This window comes from Ovis aries, chromosome 25 (genome assembly GCF_016772045.2).
Source record: "Ovis aries strain OAR_USU_Benz2616 breed Rambouillet chromosome 25, ARS-UI_Ramb_v3.0, whole genome shotgun sequence".
Taxonomy (NCBI): domain Eukaryota; kingdom Metazoa; phylum Chordata; class Mammalia; order Artiodactyla; family Bovidae; genus Ovis; species Ovis aries.
This window is the reverse complement of record NC_056078.1, coordinates 39,688,125-39,712,532: the sequence shown is the minus strand read 5'-3', so window position 1 is coordinate 39,712,532 and position 24,408 is coordinate 39,688,125. Positions and strand designations below refer to the sequence as shown.

Genomic DNA, 24,408 nt, shown 5'->3' with positions numbered 1-24,408 from the left:
AAGACTTGCAGAAGCTGAAATTATGGAGGAGAGAGGTGCCTTCCAGTGCAAAAGCAAGGAAGCCCTCCAGTCCATGGTCTACAGACCACATTCGTGCCCTCCAGTGAGCTTCTGAATGCCCCCAGTTTATTTTTTGTATTGAAGTATGGTTGATTTACAGTGTGGTGTTAATTCTGCTATACAGCATATAGTGATTCAGTTATACATGTAAATACATTGTTTTTTATTTATTTATTTTTTATTTTTTAAATTTTAAAATCTTTAATTCTTACATGCGTTCCCAAACATGAACCCCCTCCCCCCTCCCTCCCCATAACGTCTCTCTGGGTCATCCCCATGTCCATATGCTTTATCATTGGATATTGAATATAGTTCTCTGTGTTATACAGTAGAACCTTGTTTATCCATAACCTGGTTTATCCATCCATATGTAAACCTTACATCTGCTGACCCCAGCCTCCTACTCCACCCTCCTCCAGCCCTCTTCCCCTTGACAACCAGCAGTCTGTTCTCTATGTCCGTGATTCTCTTTCCGTTTCATGGATAGATTCATTTGTGCCGTATTTTAGATTCCACATATAAGTGATATCATATGGTGTTTGCCTTTCTCTTTCTGACTTACTTCATTTAGTATGATAATCTCTAGTTGCATCCATGTTGCTGCAAATGGCATTTGAATGCTTCACTTTAAACATGAAAGAACAACCAAGGATTATTCTGCATTTGAGGGACATCTCTTATATGAGAGAGAGGACAAAACAAAAATGAAAAAGGGATCCAGGGCAAACTTAGTTCAGGGAGCAGAATAAAACATCAAAAACCGTGTCACTGATGATCTTAAGGAAATTAAAAATATTTCTTGCTTAAGACACGAACAGAAACTATGGAAAAGAACAGAGAGCACAGAATAGCAACTGAAGGCAAAAAATAAGGCTGAGTTTTAAAAAATCCAATAGAACTATCAGACAAGGTTGAGGAAAGTATAATCAAAAGTAAAGAGATATAAAATGAGGGAAAACTTGACGACAAAAATTAATGGTTCAGGCCATAAAGTTCACTGTTCTTCTAGCAGAAATTCTAGAGAAAGAACAGATGACAATGAAGAGAAGGCAGATATCAAAGAAATAAACAAGAAAATATCTAGGAACAGAAGGAATATGTCTTCAGACTAAAAAGTCTTCTCAGCCATTTAGCTCTTAGCCAAAAATAGAGGAAAAGAAGACTCACATTAAGGTACTTCAATGCCAAGTTTCTAAGCACCAAGGAGAGAAAGGCAGGAACGTGGGACAGGGGTTTGGGGTGGGTCATTGAAAGAGGGAGAGAGAAAGAAGAAAAGAAGGAGAGGGAGGAGAGGAGGAAGATGGGCAGGTGCCATAAAGGGAAAATGGGTCAGAATGACATCAGGGTGCTTAGGGTTAATGATAGATACAAGAAAACCTTGGAGGAACACTGTTTCTATGGGTGAGTTACTGTGTGTGTGCTAAGTCACTTCAGTTGTGTCTGACTCTGTGCAACCCTATGGATTGTAGCCCACCAGGCTCCTCTGTCCATTGGATTCTCTAGGAAAGATTACTGGTGGGTTGCCACGTCCGCCTCCAGGGGATCTTCCCTACCCAGGGATCAAACCTGAGTCTCTTACGTCTGCCTGCACTGGCAGACAGGTTCTTTACCACTAATGCCACCACTCCCCTCTTATGTCTAGGTGAAATCATCAATTAATGTGATAGAAAAAAATTAAAAAATTTCCAAACATGCATAGACTTGCAAACTTACAGCCCAAGTCTATGAACCTTTTCTTAGGAAGATGTTGCATGAGCTTCAGAAAAATAAAACAAAAACCAAAAAAAAAAAAAAAAAAGTAAGTAAAAACAAGCATGGACAATCCAGCCAGCAGAACAGATAAGGAGAGTCTCAGGACAGCCCCTGTCACCCAGCAGGAGGGCAGGGGTCCACACAGGAGCAGTGGAGAGGGGGCGCTGAGAGGCTGTCTGGAGAGGAGGGGGACTGAAAGACTGTTCTATGGCTGAGCGTTTGGACAAATATATTATCGAACTTGTACAAATAAATACAAATCACAGTAATTCCTAAGGTAAGGAAAGCTAAAGTGGTATAAGCAAGAAGATACTCTAGTCATAGTTCCCTGCTTGGCTTAGTAGGGACTGGCGTTTTCATAGTGTTGTCTCAGAGTTTCGGAGGCTTGAAGTCCTCTGAGGTCTCCCTTCCTGTCTTGTCGTCAGTTTTGCCTTCTTTCTTCACCCTTGCTTGGCCTGTTCTCTGTGAGCTTGCACCCTTGGTGTTTCTTACTCTTTGTTATAAGGGGACACCAGACACACTGGATGAGGCCCATCTTACTGGCGTCATTTTAATTTAACTCTTTAAAGACCTTGCCTCTAAATATTGGGTTGGCAAAAACGGTCATTCATTTTTTCCATAGTATGTGATGGAAAAGCCCGAATGAACTTTTTGGCCGACCTCATACAGTTGCATTTTGAAGGGCTTCCACATATAAATATGGAGGGGCCACAGTTCAGCCACATATAAATATGGAGGGGCCACAGTTCAGCCACATATAAATATGGAGGGGCCACAGTTCAGCCCATAGCATTTTGAGGACATTTCTGTGAATGCCTTTGTCGTTCTTCAAGGTAGGGATATAGATGCAATATATCTCAAACTTTCTCAGTGTAGATTTTCTTTTTTTTTAAATAGGAGAACTTTTATCATCTCCTAAGCCTTTTCCATTTAGTTGACCACAATCTGGAAGTTCCCAGTTCACAGGGTAAAGGCCAGATGTGACTGCATAGCATAAGGCCCTGCTGACGGGGGCCTGGCAGTATTTCAGCTCATAACTCATGCTTTGTGCTGCGAGCCCTTCCACCCCCGATTATGGGCCACAGTGTGGCCATCAGTGAGGATGGTTCGCACGCACATTTAACTACAGTTGAGAGGTACTGGAGCCAGATGATGCCGTGACTGCCTCACCAACAGACCGTGGACACGGTGAAGCTGTACGTAGTAAGAAAGAAACTGCTGGAAAGAATGGGTGTGTGGTCTCAAGGGCTTCTCCGCAGGGCCGGTCTGACCTTTCTGGAATGCAGCTCTAATCATATGTCTCCCCTTGCAAGGCCGGAAGAGATTCTGGTCAGGACATTTGGATAGCTCCGTGATGTGACAGGCCAGGGCAAGGTACATGACGTCACGGGGCTGGGCAGGTGAGTGGTGAGTTAGTGAATACACTCAGGGGAAGAAAGCGAAAGAAAGTGAAAGTGATGGTTGCACAGACTTGTTCGACTCTTTGCAACCCCCTGGACTGTGTAGCCCACCAGGCTCCTCTCTCCATGGGATTCTCCAGGTAAGGATACTGGAGTGGGTTGCCATTCCCTTCTACAGGGGATTTTCTTGACCCTGGGATCGAACCTGGGTTTCCTGAATTGTAGGCAGATTCTTTACCATTTGAGCCACCCAGGGAAGGAAATGAGGCTTTAATTGAGGGCTGCCATAGAGAAACATTGGTTAGTAAAAGTTAGAGGATTGGCTATAGGGTTCTTTACACAAATTGTATCTTTCTGTACTACATCCATGAGCTAAGAAACCTGCATGGCTAATTTTGATTATAACTGATTTTTACCTCTTCTAATTACTTTAGAACCACATCCTTATTCATAAAATATGAAAATATGACTCAACCACCATGCTCTACTAACTGAATGCCCCATTTCACCTCCAGGCTTGCATATGTTGTCTCCTTAGACTGAAAGACCCTCCTGTCCCACCAGGACCCACCCCCAGCATGGGGGCTTCCACTTGCCAGAGGCAGGATTTAGTGTCTGGGCCTTGATTTTCTGGAAAAATCTTCATCACTGCACGTCGTCCTCTGGTCGAGTGGAATTCTCTCTCTGTCTGGGTTGGTCTGTCCCTGCCAGCTCGTTTTGCTCGACGGTGGAACCTGAGACTGCCTTATCTCCATGTGCAGCGCCCTTCATGGCACCTGGCGCCTCGCAGATTCCCTGGACATGCTTGCCAGATGGGCGTGTGGGTTCTGCTCTTGTCTCCCTCTCACCTCCTGGCTCTTCCTGAGGATGACACCTCCTGTTTGACTTCTCCATCCCACTGATCTCATTAATCCACAATGTGGACGAGTCAGGGAATCCTGTTTTTCTCCCTGGGGCCTCCATCATGCCCTGCTCTTTCTTCAGGAGGCCTGTGGAGTGAATTGCTTTCTAGCCTGAAGCTTCTCACTTCTGCTGGTGGCCTTCCCCTGGCCCTTGTACTGCTAGCTGGGCACTAGCCAGCACTTGGCCCTTCCCTGGGCCACAGCCGACTGGTACCAGGGAGGACAGAGTTGAGGTGAGTCACGTCCACCCTAAATGACCGCTCAGGGAGGGGCTGAGCCTCTCCTGAGCTTCCTGGCCCTTTGAATCTGTTAGGACTGATGGCTACTCAAGACGTGGGAACAGGCTGTCTTGTGCTATTGTGATTTGGGCTGTGCACCCGGGCTCTCCCTTCTGGGCAGAGACGATGTTATTCCTGCCTGTGACTCCAAAGAGCTGACCATTTAGCTATAAACTGTTAATAGTTCATAGGCTTCCCTTTCTTCTTCTATTAAGATGCTATTATAATCGATCACCTTTCATGGTTGTTGCAAGGATTACTGACTATGTAGTTGAGGTTTACATTTTAGAATAAGCATATCATAGGAGAAGGCAGTGGCACCCCACTCCAGTACTCTTGCCTGGAAAATCCCATGGACGGAGGAGCCTGGTAGGCTGCAGTCCATGGGGTCGCTAAGAGTCAGACATGACTGAGCGACTTTGCTTTCACTTTTTACTTATATGCATTGGAGAAGGAAATGGCAACCCACTCCAGTGTTCTTGCCTGGAGAATCCCAGGGACAGGGGAGCCTGATGGGCTGCCGTCTATGGGGTCGCACAGAGTCGGACGTGACTGAAGTGACTTAGCAGCAGCAGCAGCAGTTCATACAAAAAATCTGGTCATGGAAAGATGAGTGTGGATTTGAGGCAAGAATTTCAGAGGGATATAGTAATGCCTGTGTTGGACATTTTATGTTTGTTGATACATTAATATTAATCCTTCTTGTTTGTGTCCCATCTTCCTCCCACAAAGTGAATGAAACACAGTTATTTGTGTGTGTGTGTGTATGTGTGTGTGTGTGTGTTGTGTATATATATGCACCCATGCATGGAAATAGGAGTATTTGGAGAGTTTAAGGTTTAAAACTGTCCTGGGGGTCAAGGTGATGCCTAATACCAAGATTATTAGATTAAACCAGTGGGGTACCTCAGATCAAGGCAGGTTGCAGGATGTGGGTGGTGGCAAATTCCTTCAATGTTTCTTCTACTCCAGGTACTGAGCTTGGAAGCCTTGTGTTCAGAGCGTTTTCTCTCCACATGATGCCATCTCATGGGTAGTGCCTTTCCAGGTTCTTTGTGCAGGCAGCAGTGGTGGAAGGTGGGCAGCTAGGCCACATCCCTGGGGGTGAAGCACATGTGTATTTGGCTTCTGCATCTATTCAGTACTCCTTAGCAGCTCAATGCAAAGTGTCACGGCTTCACTGTTGGGCTCAGAGGACTCCTAGGCTCCTGACCATGCCTGGATCTGGGTTCCAATTGTACAGAGGCTTTGTACTTGATAAGAAACCATCTCAAAGGCTGTGAAGCAATTTCTACTGTGGATTCTAAAAGAAATATATTCCTCCTCCTTCTTTTCACTGGGGTTGCCACACCCTCTCTTCCTTAGTCCCCAAGACTGTGGAGCCCCGCGCATGAACTCTGAATCATTTTCAGGGGATCCAGAATCCTAAGCAGAGCACCAAGATGAGCAGCTATTGATACCCCAGCTCCCCAGCCCCTGTGCCCACCCCAGCAGAGGATGTTTCCTGGGTTTCCTGTGTCACGAATCAGCGACTTGTTTTCTGACAACTCTTGAGCCAGGGAACTCCTCCCCAACACCCTGAGGAATAAGTGGTTCTTGTCTCCAGAACTAAAAAGAAGACATTTTTCTTCCTATTTCATTCTCTCAAAAGTCAGGCTCATAAAAAAGAATACAAATTGCACCCAGCAGCTCTTATCAGCTTGGTAAAGAATTGCTACTTTCAACTTTATTGCCTTAAAAAGAATTCAAACGATTCCATCTTTTAAAAACAATTTAGGTTGGGAAAAGGAATTAGATATATGTGCAGAAATGGCTTGCCTGGCACGAATTGAAGGGGTCATGGTGTTAACCTTGAACACTGAGGCTTTAATTGAGCGACACAGTGTAGTTCTTTTCCCAACGGATGTCCCACTGTGGGTCTTGGACTCTGGGGCTGACAAACCACGTGTGTGGGACAGGCCTCTGAGGTATCATGTGACCCAGTGGCAGGGGAGGGACTCTTCTGCCTCAGACAGTCCCCATTCTCTCCTTCAGCAGCATCTGATGCTGTGGGTCCCTGGAGCTGGTCTTTGGATCCACGCAGCACTGGCTCAAGCTCTAGTATGAACATGCAGATACCTGTGGAAGGGAGAATAAGAAAACATTTAACCAGTTTTAGACTTTGCTTTGCTTCTATCTGAAAATCATCTGAAGCTGGAGCTGAATAGCAGAGTTTATGAGAAATGGTTCAATGCAGCCACCTGCCACCCAAGATCAGCGTCCCCTGCCCCCTGGGGGACCATGTGGTGAGATTGTTCACAGCCCACTGCAGAGACTGACGGCTGCTCTCATCAAATCAGAGCAAGTGTAAGTAAGCTCAGAAGCCGTGGCTTTACTGTACACCCTAATCCCCCAAATGATTATGGAGACGTTTCCAAGGACCGGGAATAGCTTTCTCCTCCATCATGCAAGATTGACAGAAAAGCTGACTCCCACCCCCGCCCATCAGGACAGCTTGGGTGTCTGTGAGAATGAGAACATGGAGGGCCTGATTTGGCTTCTCTGCCCTCCAGGTGGCAGGGAAATTATGGACCATTGATTAAAATCCAAGTATCCATCAGTTGCTACTCATCGGTACCGCCTGGCTTCCCTTCTTCAAGTTGATCTTATTAAACAGATCGTGCCTGCGAGCAGACTCCATTTCATTTTTCTGCTGATATTAATGCTTCTTCATAAATTGTCCACATGTAGCATATTCTCACTTTTTATTACAGTCAATTGCACTTCCTGCACAGCCCTGGAACCTGTCTCTATTTCATCTGAAGGATCAACAAATGACCTGTAATGAATCTTCATCCCCCAGAGGCCGTGGCCTGGCCCTTCTGCCCTCTGTTCAAAGTGGGAAGGCAGTTTAGAAGAGCTGTTTATCTCAAACTTAGTAAACAGTGGGGACCGAGGCCAGGGATGTGTCATGATTGACTAGGAATTGTTAGATCCATCAGATTTTCACATGTGCTTAGTCCATTATGCTTTCTTTTTTTTCCCCAATAGCAACATAATAGTTTTTCTGAGATCAAAGCAAGTGCAAGAAACAAATCTCATGAATAACACTCTCTCTGATGTGATAGTAATATCTTTTAAAATGCCATTGATGGACCAACCAAGTCCAGAAATTATTGTATTGTTAGGCGGGATATAGGATGAATGGGAACTTTCATCAGGAGGTTCAGAACTCAGCAGAAGTGAAGAAATGATTACATTCCCACAGAAAAGCTCTAAAATTTGATTATGTTTCCATCAGCTTCTAAAGGTCCTGTTATCTTGCATTTATCTGTCTTTCACATTCACTTCATTTCAGTCTCAGGTTCTCTCCGAGTTGCAGAGAAAGGATGCTGCTTTCAAATACAGGCAGGACTTACTTTGCATGGCACAATGTAAACTGGAAATCAAATGCATATGATACTGTGGGAAGTGAGGACAAAGGCCTCATGTGTGCGGGTTTCCATTAATTCGGTACCTGCTGTGCAAAGCTGTGGTTGCCTGTGTGTCAGTATCCCTTTGTGCTGTACTGGGCTTCCTACTTATGCCCCTGACCTTCCTCATGCTGAGCACCAGGAAATATCCAGGAGTGTGGACACACCCGTTCATTCCTTCCATAGATGTTTTTCTGAAGTTCATCATCTGCCAGGGCTGTGTGGTGACTACATCAGACCTCAGCCCTTGAGGAACTCACTTCTTGGTGAGGGACTGAAGGCTGCTTTCCATATACAGAAGCCCTGTGACAATCAGAGGACCACCTGACCCAGGAGTTCTGGGGAAGGATGGTGGCAGGAAACTCCAGAATGTGGGACCCAACTTTACAGAAGTCTGTTTAGCTCCACATGCCAGGCCTCACCACTATCTGCATCGCCTTCCAGCTCAACTGTTGATTTTGCATTAAACATCTACAGAAAGTGCCAAGAGTAAGTTTGTCTTTGCTCAGTTCCCGAGTCTGCACAATATGCTCCCCTCAAAAGCGCATGGACTCTGGTGTCTGAAGGGCTGGATTGTGCTGCCTCAGCTGCACTGACTTGCTGGGAGGCTTCGGGGAAGTTTCCCCACCTACAGGTTCAGAACCTCTGTCAATGAGCTGTGTTGAGGACCCAGGGAAGTTTCACCTGTAGAGGGCTTAGCTCCGGGTCACGTGGCAGAGTTGTTTAGTGAGTGTCAGTCATTGGACCCAGCGTGTAAGTAACCCTCAGCTCCATCCAGCCTGGCCCAGCCAGAGCGCTCCCTGCATTCCCAGGCTACAGGCTCAGATCTGCCTCTTCAGTGTCCCAGAGTTACTTCTGGAAGCTCCACAAGATTAATTCTGCCACACCTTACCCAGATGGCCTTGTGTGGCTGGGATACAGGACCCAAGATTCCTCCATGAGATCTACGAGTAAGGATGGAGCCAGAAGAGCTAAGGAGTAAGAGTAAGGAGGAGCCATGGGAAGAGATGAGGGGAGGCGGAAGAGATGAGGGGCCATCCACCAGTTTCCTGGTGAAAGCCAGGCCCCAAGGGGTTCTGGAGGCAAGGCTGGAGTATAGAGGGTGAGTATCCGGACCAGAAGCTCAGGCCCTTTTCCCGAGAAGGCAGCCCCTGGGGAGCACGGTGTGGCACCGTGCAGCTCAGTGCTAACTGCCCTTAATGGGTTTCCTCATGGTAGTTCTGGGCATATCTTCTGAAATTTGGGCCTCGTGGTGACTATTTTGCTGGTCTTCTTGGGCTCCTGGGGACCATTCCTTGGGCTCCCGGGACCATCCATAGTCTTGAAACCAGCTCCTCCCCTTCCTTGCAAAGAGGGGCGTTGCACTCGATCATGCTCCAGAGGGGTGACATTGCATAGACAGAATTGTTCCTAAATAGCATGCTGTTGCAAAGACAGCAGTGGGTCTTTAAAGTTAGCTCCATGTCTGTCCTTGGGAAAATGCCAGGCCTTGGGCTCCAGGGGGGGACTGTTCTGAAATGTTAGAGTTGGGGTTTTAAAAGATGCTTATCGTCGACAAGCTTTCATTATCTCAGGCTCCCAGTGTTGGGGGAGGGGGATGGAGACATGGCCAACAATTAACACGTACATAAATAGTCAGTGGCATTTGCACTTTGTAAAATAAATCCTCAGCGATGTTGCTGGAAGGCTTCCATGTGGAGGTTTTTTCCACTCCATTTAGTATTTCTTGAGGCTAAGATAAAGTGAAATAGGCTCAGACTTGAGAAAGGCAAGTGAAACAACGGTCTCAGACTTAGGAGGACAAGTTAACCTGGGAAGGTAGGCACCATGACTCATAAGGGTATTTTCTTAGATATGAAAAAAGAAAAGATTGTTTTGTTCCCATGGTCAGAGGGCCAGGCTTGAAGGCTTGTACACTTGCTCTGATGGGTGACCAGGCTTTTGGGAGAGTAGCATGATCAAGGGGAAAGAACACAAGTTTAGGGGACAAAAGGGCCCAAGTTCAGATTCAGTCTCTGAATCTGAGGGGCCTGGCAAGTCTGGGTCTAGATGTAGATCTTAGTTTGTCTGCTGTGAAATGGGAATGAGAACTTTCCTGGCTCCTTAGGGTGCTGCGAATAAAGTGAGGCCTGTGGCTCATGAAGTACATGTGTTGTATTGAAGTATCTGGCTGGTGCTTGACAAAAGCAGATTCTCCTCACTCTCAGAAATGGCTGCAGCTTGGTCCTGCATGAAAGGCTGAGAACATAGGACCAAGCTGGAGCTACTTCTCCTGATCCTTCAGGACCCCTGTCTCCTCTGCTTCCTTCCAGGCATTGGTATATTAGCATTGATTCTTACCTCTGTGTGGATAGGGGGGCCTCTTCACCCTCTTCCAGGCAAGCAGCCCCACACATCCCATTCTTGGCTATGCTTTCTGTCCAGAGTGTTTGGGAACCAGGAGCTGGGGTTTGGTCTGCATCCAGTTCTTTATGGGAACTGTGGGATCAAAGTAGCTGGGTGGCCAGGACAGAATCTAAATGTCCCCTGGTAGGTCTGTGGGATGGCGTGTCCCACATCACTCACACCCCAGCTCTGCAGATGCCGCTGGCCATGGAAAAAGGCTCCCTGAGGTTCGGACGGGGCTGCTGCTTACAGACGAGAAGACTCATTCCCTTCCTCAGGTGTGGGAAGAACAGCGGCTTTCCACTTCCTTTAAGTGGGGTCAGCCTATGACAGTGTGCTTATCAGAACCAGGGCAGGTGTCTAGTTCAGCTTCTGTGTGCGATGCTCCTTCCCATGGCTGCTTATGTCCACCGTCCCAGCCCTGGCCTGGGCTACATGCCACCTAAGCATCTTGGGTCTCCTCTTCACAAGGGGTTAAAGCAGGAGTCAGCATGATTCTTTACAAGTTTCCACCTCCTCAATTCCTCTTCTAAAGCTCTCTGCTTGCCAGTCTATTGAGGGAACCCAGGAGCCAGGCCTTTGGGCTCTGATGGTCAGGCATGGCCTTTTAGGACTCACAGCAATGACCTAACCAGGGCTCCTTTGCTGTTACTACAAGCAACCCTTGGGTTCACTGAGACCTAGATTCTGGGGCCCACACGTCTGTGCAGAGCTCCTGCAATTGCTGAGGACTCTATCTCCTGCTACTGCATGCTCTAGTGAGGAGCGTCAGTGCCCCGCTGCAGGAGAGAAGCGTGGCCTACTTGCAGTGGGCCAGCGACCAGGAACCCACCCAGAGCAGAAGGTCAGGTCTGCTCCCTGCCCTGCTCGTGGAAAGAAGGGGCCACCCTTTACTTATCTAGCTGCCCAACACTCTTCTGCAGATGCCAGCAGTGTTTTCCAGCAGTAAACCTGTAGCGTGGCTGAGGTGACAACAGCAGAAACCCACTTTGTGCTGCTTTGAAGGGCCTATGAGCTCAGGGAGGAGGAGTGCTCACCACACTTGCGTGGTGTGTTTATTATCGGTCTTTAGGCCACTTTGGGCTCTGTGATGTCATGGGATGAGACTCCTGGCTCTCACCAGTAACCAGGAGAGCTGGAACAGCTGCTCTATGTGGCTAATGCTGTCTACTGAATGAAAAGTAAGGAACACATGAGTAATTACTGCATGCGTAGAAATGTATAGAGATTTCTATGTCTTCAAAAAAGACCACCAAGTGACAACCGGGCAAGAGATGTGAGTGAAAGGAATGGGGAGGGTCTTCATGTTCACTGATGACCCATAGTGAGCTTCTTTCTGGGACGGAAGCTTCAACTTAATTTCATTTTAGTTCTCACAATATTTGTAAGATGGGAGGTGCTTGTCTCAGGTTGGGTTCCCAGAAGCCAACTTTGATGTGAGAGTTTGTGTGCTGATGATTTATTAAGAAGTTCCCCAGGGGAATTAAGAAGAGCCCAGCAAGGGAGTGGGAACGTGGATCATGAAAGTAGCGGCAGCCAGCAGTGAGGCCGTGTGGGCGGGTCCTGCAGAAGGAACCAGGAAACAGTTGAGCTTACACTCCAAACAGTCCCCGTAGTGGAACGGGGCAGCTGGGGTTGGATACGTGGCATCCCTAGTCCTTAGTGAGAGTGCACATTTCCACAAGTGCCAAGGAGAGTTCCGCCAGTTGGTCAGTGTCTGCCATTGGCAATGGATGCACTTGGAGAGCCAGTGTGCTCAGAATTCCTAATGGGATTTGAGGGGCCCCAGGGCACAGCATCGATTGTACTGCTGGCATCTCAACACCCTGCAGGCATGGGGCTGCTGCTCAGAGAGGTGGAGTAGCTAACCCAGGAGCACTCAGCTAAGTAGAGGCAGACCTGGGGTTTGACCATGCTCTGCCTGCCTGCCTTCTCCTTACCTTGCTGGCTCTGAGATAAAAGGGAGATCTCGGGGGCCTCCACCTGCCTCACTTGTGGCTGGAGAAGATGAGGGAAACGTACTTAGAAGGGGACGCCATCCGCTGGGCTTGGAGCATTTAGGGTTCTGCCCAGGGAGCTGGCAGCAGGTCTCCAGTCATCGGGGAGGGGAGGGTGTTCTTGCTAAATCTGCAATTGCATCTCCTTCTCACCAGCCATCTCAGCTTCTGTGTGAGTTGCACCCTCTGGAAAAGGCTGCAGCCAAGTGCTATTTATCTCCATGTGGGGAAAAGAGGCTTAACAAATTAGCTAATTGCTAATTGGTGAGGGAAAGTAGGACAAGAAAGTTGGCCAGTTGTCCTGTGGGGTTTCTGATCAATTCTCTCCGTCATTATCTTCCACACATGAGTCTGAGACCTGGTGGGAAGATGCCTGCGTGTAGCCGGGGCTCTCACCTGCTGCAGCAGGGATGAGCGTGGGAGGTCCTGGCTGCTGAGTTAGGTCCTCTGCACTGCTGGCTCCTGCAGGGACAGTGGAGGACCTCTCACCCGTAAAGATGCACCTACACCTTCATATTCACAAAACGGCACATTCGGGACTAGAGAGCTCCCAGCTCTGGAGGCGAAGATTCAGGGCTCAGAGCTCTGAAAGAACACAGCATCTTAGGCACATGACCATTCCCAGTGAATGAGGATTCCAAGGAGTAGGGCCCCAGGGTCTGCATTTTGCAAAGCTCCCTAGGAGGTTCTTACATGTAGCCAGACTGAGATTCATGACTGCAGAATGCCAGTGATGATGGGGTGTTACCCCTCACCCATGGTCAAGCTCCATGCTGATATTCACATACCATTCATGGTCCAACTATCTGCCTTCCATTCAAGCATTTCTTCAGTGAGGCCTTGCTCCTCCCGGGGTGGCAGAAAGTTCTCTCTTATATTGAGTTGTTATCTCCTTACCCGAGCACTGGAGACCTTGGTCCTGAATCAGCTCTCAGAGGCTGTAAGGATCAATTCCAGCCTCTCTGCATTCCTGGACTATCCCTGGTGACTGTAACTGGCCATCAGTTTATACTGTCCAATTCTGTGACCGCTTCCAGTCTGCAGTGCCCTCCATCAAGCAGACTGACCCACTAGTCAGCTCCCCAAGGGCAGCACAGACCTTCTAGCCCCTGCCTTTTCATGGGCCTTCACTTTCAAGTCTCATCTCCCCATGTGCCCTTCTGCTCCTGGAAAGTAAGTGTAGGGCTTTGAGTTCAGCCTTGTTCAACTCTCTTTAGATTTGACTCAGTGTTTCAGCTTTCTCAGATGTCTTGACACCCCCCGGCTCTGTATCATGTGCAGATTTGATGAGCATGTTACTGGTTGTCCTCCACGTGAGCATTAAGGAAATGCTGAGGTATCAGGAATGGAGGCAAGTCACAGCCTGGCTATGTGCTGCAGTGACTTCAGATCGCCTGTCTCACATTTCCCTCCCACCTCCTCCTGGGCCTCTGAGCTTCTGAAGACATTCTTGACAGTCTGTGTATTGGGAGGAAGGAAGCTATAGACCGGGGGGCCCTCCCTTCTCCACCCTGCCTGAGGGTCTAAGGGTTCCCCAGAGAGCTGCTGACTCCGAAGTCCCTGTGAGTTCTTTGCAGTATCATTTATGGAATTTGTAGAATGTCGAGAAAGGAGTCTTCAGTTCATGGCCCCACTAGGGACCCAGGCATAGGGCACGGCCTCTCTCAGAGCTTCCTTCGTACAAGTGCAGGAGACAGAGTGCTTGGCACCTTCTGCCTCTGGCTGGGAGGGAGCGGCCAAGGTATTCTTAGACATAAGTCTTGCATCCTGAGGAAGAAAGCTTTTCATGGGCGCCTGTCTCTTAAGGGAAGGACTCCTGCGGCCAGAGAAGACTCTCAGGATCTAAGAATGTAGATGAGTCGAGAGGTGAGGATGGAACTCACAGAGGATGGGGGTGCACACTTCCCATTGCTGCTTCCTGGGAAGGGCTGGGACTTCCCTGGACACGACTCTGTATGTTTGCTGCTTCTTGAGACCGAAATATCTTCCCTATATAGTCAGACAAGAGGAAGCGAGTGTTGTGTACATTTTTACAGATGAACAAACAGAGACCAGAGTGGTAAATGCCAGCTGGTGGAGGCCATCCCCTCCAGTCCAGTCTGGACTCTTATCCCCACTTGTCTTCACAGGGGATGGCACCTTTTCATTCATAGGTGGGAGAAGGAGCGTCTGTGTCCTTCACCAATGACCACCCTTAGTGTCCAAAGGATTGGGATGCTAGAGCTGGCCTAGGCACCCCACAGGCCCTATTTCCACGTACTTATTGTGTTGACCAGCAAACATGTTCATTCCTTGCAGAAGTGTGGTTCTCACTGAGGCCCTGTACAATGGCAGGGCCATATATATGCTGGGTCACTGGAGCCTGCAGGCTCCTTACCCCTTTATGCCTCACCTGTTAAGAAGAGCAAATCAAACCTCTGTATACTGATGAGGAAAAGATATTCTTCATACACTGATAAGTCAAAAATGATAGTTGAAAACTGATGTGTGTTTCATGACCCCATTTTGCTAAGAACATCAGTTTGAAGAATGTATGAAGACACATGCAGACGTGACTAAAAAGTTCTGGAATAGTCTCTGGGGGACGAATTTGGAGGGATACATGGGGAGTTCTCACTACTTTAACACATTAAAAAGTGTGGTAGGTTTATGGGATAATTTTGAACATTTGCTTTTTTTCTATATCTTTCCAAATAAAGAGTAATAAAATTACATTATAAAAATATAAAAAAAAATAAAAGAGAACTATGATCTGAACTCTCTCCCAGGTTCATAGAAGGCCTGGCATATTGCCTGGCACTCAGCAATACCTGGCATGTGTTAACTGTGAGTATTCTTACAGGACAAGCCGGAAAACTTACTAATTCCTCCTCTTTTGTCAATCTACATACACTTAGTCTTTTTATTTGGAAAACTACAGAAATTTTTAAATGTTCAAAATTATCCCGTACACCCGCCCCATTTTTTAATGTGCTAAAGTAGTTGGATTTCCAGTCTAAAAAGGGAAAGAGCACTCCTGAAAACACATGAGAAGTAAAATAAGTAACTGGGTCCCATCTGCCGAGCTCTCCTATCCTTCATTCATATGTTCCACAACAGTATTCTTTATATACTGAACATTGAGGATGTGCTGGTTATAGTGGAAGGTTTTGAGATGCAAATATCATGGCCACAGGTGTGGCCCTGACCTCATGGAGACCCCAGCTGGTTAAAGGAGATAGACAATAAGAAATAAATAAGCTGAAAACTAGTCAAGTGCAGACCCGGCAAGTGCTATAAAGAAACAGAACAAAATGCTCGAATAGAGAATGGTGGGGGGTGGGGGTCACTGCTCAGGAGCAAAAGAAGAGTCAGTTCTAGGGTCCCTGATGGGTTCTTTAGAGCTGAAGGCAGCTCAGAGCCCTGGCTGTGAGCTGCCATCTTCCTGGGTATTGTTTAGCTTGGCTGGCCAAGCAGCTGTAAATCACTTGTTCCAGATTCCTGAGTCTCTAGCCTTGGACAATGATGAGACATCCCCCACCCCAGTAACCCTCTAGAAAAGTGTTTGCAGGCAATCTCTGACATGAGAAAGGGAGGGATGTCCCCGCCCGTGGCCCTGTGATGCCTACAGGAGCTGGAGCTTCTAACCTTGCTCCGGGCCGGTGGATGTGAATTCCAAAGAACAGCAGGAAATCAGATGTCCATGTTCAAATGATGCATCTCGTAGCTAAGGCAGCCAGAGCTGCCCCAGGGGGATGGCGTGTTTTGTGAGGGAAAAATTCTCCAAGAACAATGTTTATCAAACTCTATCTCAGCAGTCATCCTGTGTGTCTGCCAGCTTCTGGCTTGCTTCTGTTCATATTTTTTTCTTAAATTTCTTTTTCTCTACAGGCTGTGGAGACCAACCTGGCTTCCAAGGACAGCCACTGGGTCTTTGTGAATGAGGTAAGAGCTCCAGAATGCTGAAGGGCGTGGCTTACATTGAGCTCCTGCCACTCGGGAAAGTACAGAGTGACCTGTACTTGGGGTGCTAGAGTGGAGTCCAGGGCTTCACTGAGCGAGACAGCAGGGGAGAGAGTTGGACGGGGCATGCCAAGCTGCTCACCTGGAGCAGGCGGGAGCCAGGAAAACAGTGTAGATTTGAGTCCGGGAGGAAGTGGCGTCAGGCACTAGATGTGCTGGGTGAGGGGAGGCCACCTGCCAGGGGTCAGAGACTGGAGAGATGAGGCTGGCCAGAAAAGGGGATGCAGAGGGGATGTGCAAAGGAAGGCAGAATGGGCCAGAGGCTGCGCCTCTTGTAGGAGCCTGAGGTGTATGCGTGTTATGTGACTGTGTGTATGTACGAGTGCATGGGTGTGAGTGTGTAACTGTGCATATTTGTGAGAGTGTGTATGGATGTGTGTGCATTAATGCATGCACGTCAGTGTGTGTATGTGTGTCTGTATAGGTGTGTGCGTGTGTGTACACACCCCCCTGTGCAGCTCAGGTAGTGGGCCAGTGTAACCTGTTAAAGGGAGTAAATGGTAAATCTCTCTCCCAGGTGACCTTCCCACTGGACTGGGCCCTGGGAGGAATGGGGACATCGAGGTTTCATGGTGGCGTGGTCCGCTTTCCACCGCTTACACCCTGACTCGCCCTGGCCTGCTCATGCCGCAGACATTACATGGGAGGGGCCTGTAGCAACATGCCCTAGCTTCCCTGAAAAGCCCCCTCTGCCTGCACATCCATTCAGGAAGCACCCTCTGGGACAGTGCATATGACCCCTGCCAGCTATTAATATAGCTGACTCTTGAAAGTGCTTCCTGGCACGGGCTTTCATCAGCCCGTGGCCTTCCGTTGCTCCTAAATTAACTGATTGATTTCTAATGGCAACACTCTAGAAGATGCAGGTTTATTGTGCAGGTAATTCATGCTTTTACGATGTGTGCTTCTTCATTAGCTCGGTGCTACCATGGCGGAAAGAGTTTGGGGTGGCTTATTTTCTTATTTTGCAGGTAGTATCAGATAGTAACTGCTTGCGAGGCCCACTTTTCATGGTTTTTGTCCATAAATTCATACCTTGTTAACTTCGTGTCTACACAGGCCAATTGGAGACCTGCAAGGTCCATTTCCCTGGGGTTGCAGATGGTTGTGCTGGTAATTAGGAGAAGGGACATGACGGCTGCTTTCTTCAGAGCCTGCCGGAGTCCTTTTTGGTGCTGGGGAGGCTTTGATCCTCTGGGCTTTGCCGGCTTCTCTATAGGTTTCTTTTGTTTCTGGAGACGGAGGCATTGCATGTGCCCCGTAAGGCAGATGTCAGATGCTGGCTTTATTTTGGGGAGTGCTCCTTCAAATCAAATAGCCAGGGTTTCTATATTGTCAGTCTTCAAAAAGTACTGTGTTTTTACATTTCTAACTTATTTCCTTTTTCCTCCCCTGAATTCTGACCCACTCCAAGGACTCTCTTGTCTGTCCCTCCCAGCCTCTTTCCAGGGCTGGGGTTAACACTAACCAGTGTGAAATGTCCCCAGGGTATTGCTGGGCGGTGGGAAATGCTACTGGGAGGTGTCGGGTGTGGGCACACCTGTCAGGGCCACACTGGGACAGCCTCATCCAAGAGGATTGCTGAGCTCCACCCCAGTCAGCAGCACATCACACGGTGAACTCAGAGACAAATCATGTGTCTGTCCCTGGGATAAATGTCCTCTGGAAGTGACCCCTCCCACTTTCTGAGTTTCCTTTTCTATGGGGAGGTCAAGTACTTGTCAGGGCATTTTGTGTTTGTTACCATCCTTAGCCCTCATTCACAACCCTGTATGGTAGTTATTAGCATCCCCATTTTACAGATGGGAAAAGGGAGGCTCGAGAGGTTGAATTACTTGCTCAAGGTCATACAGCTATTGAAAGGTGCTTTGGGGATTTTGAATGAAGACTGTTGCCTCCAGAGACCTTCACACCAAATGACACCATCCTGCAGGTAGCCCTGGCAATGATCCTTAACCTATGGTCAGGGTCTGATTCCATAAGACCAATCAGTAGGGCTCTGGTATGCATACTGATGGGGATGCCCTTGTGCTGGCCTTGGTGTCCACTCAGGGACATTCTTGAAGTCTGAGATCTGATGGTGGGTCCTTTTGTAAAGCTTTGACTCTTAGACCCCAGTGTGGCCTCTGGTTAAAGACTGAGAAGTTTTCTAAATCACAAGTCAACTTATCCAAGCCATATTCAGATCTGCTCTTTCCTAGTACAGCATGGCCCCATTGGAAACAAGTCCTATTATTCTTAGGATGGATACAGCATTCCAGGCTCTATCCAAATACAGACCCACAGACCAATAGTTTCCCAGTTGCTTCTCCTTTTAGCATATGTGATGGCTTGGAAAAGATAAAATGGGAGGAAAAGAATCAGGGGCATGTATTTAGCAGCTCCTCCATGATCTCCAGAACCTAGCTTCTGCACTGGGGCTCCATCTCTTGCTTCCTGAACTGCTCACGACTTCTCTGGAGGAAGGTCAGTCCATCAGACAAGCTCAGGTCAGAGTCTCTTCCTACCACATCTTTCCCCAAGGTGGCCTCCATGGTGATCCTCCAGCTCCAGCCGCTGCTTCCCTCTTTCCTCATGGCTCTGTCCTTCAGTGTTTCTTTCTGTATTTGACTTTCTTAATATGTTTTCCTGGATTCAAGATCAACACTCCAGGGCACGTGTTTCTGTTTGTTTTCTTCATGCGGTGGTTTTCTTAATATTGCCTGCACCCTCACTGGTGAGTATTGGTGTTGCATATTACAGGTCTGTTTTATTTGGAGAAGGGGTAATTGGATGCGGAGAAAGGCTGTGAGTGTGTGAGCCTCGCTGACAGTTTCTACAGATCCTTGGGCTCTACTGAGGGAAAGGACGCTGGCAAGCAGGTGTGCTTTGGGGCGTAAACTGTATTTTTTTCACTTGATTAAGTTACACATTAACTTGGAGGGGGGTGGAGGATTCAAAAGAAGTGCGAATAGCAAATTTGAACATTAGTCAAGGTGGCCGCTAGGTTGTAAGTTCCCTGGGGACACGGACAGGATCCAGGTCCCCACTGAATCCCCAATACCCTGTATAAAGAGGAGATTCTCAAAAGGGTTTGGTTGAAAGCAAGTCAGTGTACATAGCTTAGGGTACAGCAAGTTGCTTTGAAGAGTACTTCCCAGTCAGCCTCCAAAAAAAGACAAAGGCAAACAATTAAGATGGGAAACCCAGGGATGGAGGGAACTGCTCTGTGTCATTCATCAGAAGCTACCAGTTTAGGATCCATCAGACTTGACTTTGGCTCCCAGAACCTCTGTGTCAGCTGATCTGGAGAGCTTCCTCTCCATGTGGCTCTGGCTTAGTGATGCGCAGGTGTCCCTGTCCTCAGTGCTAGGCAGGGTCTGGATGCAGACCAGGGGGCAGAGGAGAACGCTCTCCTGTGACATCCTGCGTCCAGGCAGGACACATGTGCCTCATTGTCTGGCCTCTTGAGAACCTTGTGGAGGAAATTCTTTCATGGAATGTCTTTTTCCAGCCTCTTCCAAAACCATCTGTGAAGGGGACTTGAAGCACTCCCTTTGTTACTGGACAGCTCTCACTGTCAGAGGAGTTCCTCCAGACATGGGAACAAAGCCAACTTTTATGCAAATGGTTCAAGAAATGCAGAAGCAGGTACACAACCCTTGTGCTTAGGTTTTGTCATCAACTGATGGTCTGGGTGGGCTCTGTTCTGTGGTTCAGCAGGTGCCCAGGGGGAGGTAGGTTCCAAGGAGGGAGGAGGCAGAGCCAGAAGGCCCTGCCCCATCACTAGCCTATTTCCATGACCCCCACATCCCATATCTTTTTCCTCTGAGCTCCAGACCCAGGGATCCCAATGCCTTCTGGACTCAGCTGCTCGCAAGCCTCGTGATCACCTCCAGCTCACTGCATCTCTCTGAATTCATCACCCTCCCCTCACCTGTTTCTCACCCAGTGCTCCAGTCCCAGGGACCAGTGTCTCCAACCTCCTGGTTGGTTCCCTAGCCAGTGGAAAAGCCTGCATCCTGCCCCCTGCCTCAGAACTCATTCTAGGATGACCCCATACCACCTCTCCATCCTTTCCTTACTTCTTGCCCTCTGCCTGCACTCCCGTGGTTTATCCCTACAAGCAGTGGCTGACTTGTTGTTTCCTCTATTTATTTTTCTCTCTTGGTTTTGGACCTTTGCTAGGATTTTCTTTTAGGCCTGGAATGACCACCTCTGACTGTCAAGGATTTACCTTTTCTGCAGGAGTTTGCTAAGCATTGCCTCTGCCAAAAGATCTCCCTGGATTTATTCACCCTTCTGCCGTCCTGTACTCCTCACCCCAGCTAGTTGTGCTGGGGACTTGATACACACATCTGGCTTCTGGAACAGCCTATGAGTGAGGGCTGCACCTCCTTTCTGTCAGGCTCCCTGGAGTCCCCAGCATGGGGGGTTCACATGCAGAGGAGGTGCTGGCTTAAGCCTCCTGCTGCCATATCTGCCTCTTGCTTCCTCACCTTGACTCTGCTTTTTAAATTGCCTTCATGGAGAGGAAGAGACACTTGTGACCTCCCAGTCCTTCATGAACTCAGAAAGCTGTGATCCTGCTTTACGAGCTATGGCTGTTAGCATCCCAGGCTCCGCTGCACCTCCCTTTCCTAGGCTTGCATTCTCCATTCTTGACCAGGCCATCAGCGGGTGATGGAGCAGCCAGGGAGGAGGACAGAGGAAGCACTGGCCAGTCTCTACACTATGCCCCAGGGAACCTGTCTTCTGCTAATTCGTAGGTGTTTTGCGGGAAAAGGATTCCATGATCAAAGTAGGCTGGTAAGTTAGAGTTAAACAGCAAAAAACAGGCTTCTCCTGCAGGCACCATCCTCTCTAATGCATACTGTGCTTTCTGAGGATGAGCTGGTGCACCCCGGCTGCTACGTGTATTTGTGTTTCAGACACACACATGTGCTTTTTCTCTCAACATCTGCTCATGTCTCTGCTGGAATAGGTCTTCGGCAGGTGGTGGGGTGTCAGGGCCCATAGGATGGAGTTCAGATTCTTTCACGTGGTCTATGAGGCTGTTTGTGAACTGACTTCAGAGCCCTCTCTGGTCTCAACTCCTGCCATTTCTTATCATCTAGAGCTGCTCTGCCTGTATCATGAGATATCCCTGCCACCCCGAGCAGAAGGTCATCCCAGTGTGTGAACCTCTTCAAACCCCTCTGCCCAGACTGTTCTCCTGCTATTGCCCCTGAGGCTCCAGCCCTCACCTTGGCATCTCCACTGGTTTGTCACCAACAAATATTCCACAAGGACCCTCTGAGTACAGACTTGGCTCGCGCCAGAGGAGACTCCTGTCAACAGTCCTGCGAACATCATTCCAGACTTTTAAACCATTCCTGCCCCCAAACACACACTGAGTTAAAGCCAGTGAAAATGGGATTAGGCTACACATGCATAATGCAGGGGAGAGAAATGCTAATATACTAATTGAAGAAAGCAAGAATAAAAGACCATGATATGCATGGTGAATGAAATAGCTTTAAGAAATCTCTATTCGGGACACACAGGAAGAGAGGGAGGGAAGAGATTTAATTTTTTTCTTCCTTTCACTTTGAAGATTCTAACTCTGTTCGAATATTAAGTCCCTGTAACATTTACCATCTGAAAATTTCATTTAGCAACACTCTAAAACAATTATGTTTTGTAATCGATTCTCTTGTTTCTCTCCCCAGCCCCACCGAGGAGTCCTTGAGCACAAGGATCACATCCTAGCCAACTTTGTAGCCCCACTGAGAGCCCAGAACCAAGACTAGGAGCTGCCGTTTGTCAGACATTAGATGGAGCCAGGCACTGTTTTCGAGCATCATTTTTTAAACCTATTTTTTTTTTTACTTAGAAATCAACCATTTTATTTAGGTTTAATCACATACAATAAACACACACACGTGTGTGTACAGTTTTTGTTGATGTATGTGTGCCCCTGTGGAACTGTAACCGTCATGAAGGTGGTGGACAGATATATCACCCAACGGTGCCCTTGTGCCCCTGGAGTCCCCACCCCTGTCCTATCTTCCCTACTCTGCAGGCGGTTATCCTTGTCGTTTAGTCGCTAAGCTGTGTCCAACTCTTTTGTGACCTCATGGACTGTATCCTGCCAGGCTTATCTGTCTATGGGGTTCTCCAGGCAAGATTACTGGGTGGGTTGCCATTTCATGCTCCAGGGGATCTTCCTGACCCAGGGATCGAACCCACATCTCCTGCCTTGGCAGGCAGATTCTTTACAGCTGAGCCACCAGGGAAGCCCGCTCTTCAGGTAGTCTGTTTGTATTTTCAGGTAGATTGTTCGTATTTTCTAGAGATTAACTGTAGGTAAACGTTACAGATTATTTGTATTTTCTAGCATTTTCTATAAGTGGAATCATACAGTATGTACTCTCTTCTTCTTCTGTTTTTCTAAGGCCGTTTCCCTCCAGATAATTCTTTTGAGAGTCACCCTTATTGCAGTATACAGTAGTAGTTCTTTCATTGTATTGATGAGGCGTGTTCAGTTGTATAACTATACCACAACTTGAATATATGTTTATTCTTGATGGACATTTGGGTCATCTGAGATTTTTGGTGATTTCAAATAAGGCTGCTGTTAACATTCATGTACAAGTCTTTGTATGAACACAGGCTTTCACTTTAGGGGGAGGGTACATATTTCTAAGTGAAATTACAGTGCTTGGAACTCTTTAAGAAACTTTCAGGTTGTGTGAGAATCCCAGTTGTTTCAGATCTTCAATACCTGATTTAATCAGAGCGTTTGCTATCAGTCATTGTAGTGGTTTGTAATGGTGCCTCACTATGGTTGTAATTTTCATTTGGCTAGTGACTAATGATATTGAGAATCTTTTTGGGTATTTATTTGCCAGCTATATCTATAGCTTCCTTAGGGGGAAAGCTGAAATCATTGATTTGAGAACTTTATTTTTCTTTACTACTTTAAACTTCCTTTAAGTGATTTAATGGCATCTCCAAAATTTTCATTGTTATTCAGTTCAAAATACTTTCTATATTACCTTTTGATTTCTTCTTTGACCCATGAGTTGTTTAGAAATGTTTTACTTAATTTCTAAATAAGAGATCTTTATCTTATTGATTTTTAATGAGTTCCATGTGGTCAGAGACCATAGTTGAATTACTTGGATATTACTTGAATCCTTTTAAGTTTATTGAGACTTATTTGATAGTGCAATAGGTTGTCTTTTCTGGTAAATGTTTTATGTACACTTGAAAAGGAGGTATAATCTGTTGTTGTTGTGAGGAATGTTCTATAAATGTCAGTTAGGTCAGTTCTGTTGATAGTGTTGTTTATGTCTTCTGTATCCTGGATTATATTTTCTCTACTTGTTCTATCAATTATTAAGAGAGGGGATCAAAATAGTCAGCTTTAATTCTGAGTTTGCCTATTTCTCCTTGCAGTTTTATCAGTTATTGCTTAATATATTTTGAAGCTTTGTTACAAGAGGGATAAATGTTTAGCATTTTTATGTTCTGTTGATTAATTGATCTGTTATCATTATGGCAAGACTTTTCTTATCCCCCTGCCCTGAAATACCCTTTGCTCTGAAATATACTCTATCTGATATTACTGAAGCAACAGTTAGAACTGGACATGGAACAACAGACTGGTTCTAAATAGGAAAAGGAGTACATCAAGGCTGTATATTGTCACCCTGCCTATTTAACTGATATGCAGAGTACATCATGAGAAATGCTGGGCTGCAAGAAGCACAAGCTGGAATCAAGATTGCCAGGAGAAATATCAATCACCTCAGATATGCAGATGACACCACCCTTATGGCAGAAAATGGAGAGAAACTCAAAAGCCTCTTGATGAAAGTGAAAGAGGAGAGTGAAAAAGTTGGCTTAAAGCTCAACATTCAGAAAACGAAGATCATGGCATCTGGTCCCATCACTTCATGGGAAATAGATGGGGAAACAGTGGAAACAGTGTCAGACTTTATCTTTTGGGGCTCCAGAATCACTGCAGATGGTGATTGCAGCCATGACATTAAAAGATGCGTACTCCTTGGAAGGAAAGTTATGACTAACCTAGACAGTATATTCAAAAGCAGAGACATTACTTGGCCGACAAAGGTCTGTCTAGTCAAGGCTATAGTTTTTCCAGTGGTCATGTATGGATGTGAGAGTTGGACTGTGAAGAAAGCTGAGTACTG

The 24,408-nt window shown here is 47.1% G+C and overlaps 1 protein-coding gene across 2 annotated transcripts in view; it reads left to right on the top strand.

Moving 5' to 3' along the window:
* Nucleotides 1–24,408, top strand: part of GRID1 (glutamate ionotropic receptor delta type subunit 1) — a 689,685-nt gene that overhangs the window by 397,850 nt on the left and 267,427 nt on the right. For both annotated transcript variants that reach the window (XM_027962365.3, XM_042241196.1), the window contains exon 5: nt 16,097–16,150. In XM_027962365.3, the coding sequence (XP_027818166.2) occupies nt 16,097–16,150 (54 nt within the window). The remainder of the gene's footprint in view (nt 1–16,096; nt 16,151–24,408) is intronic.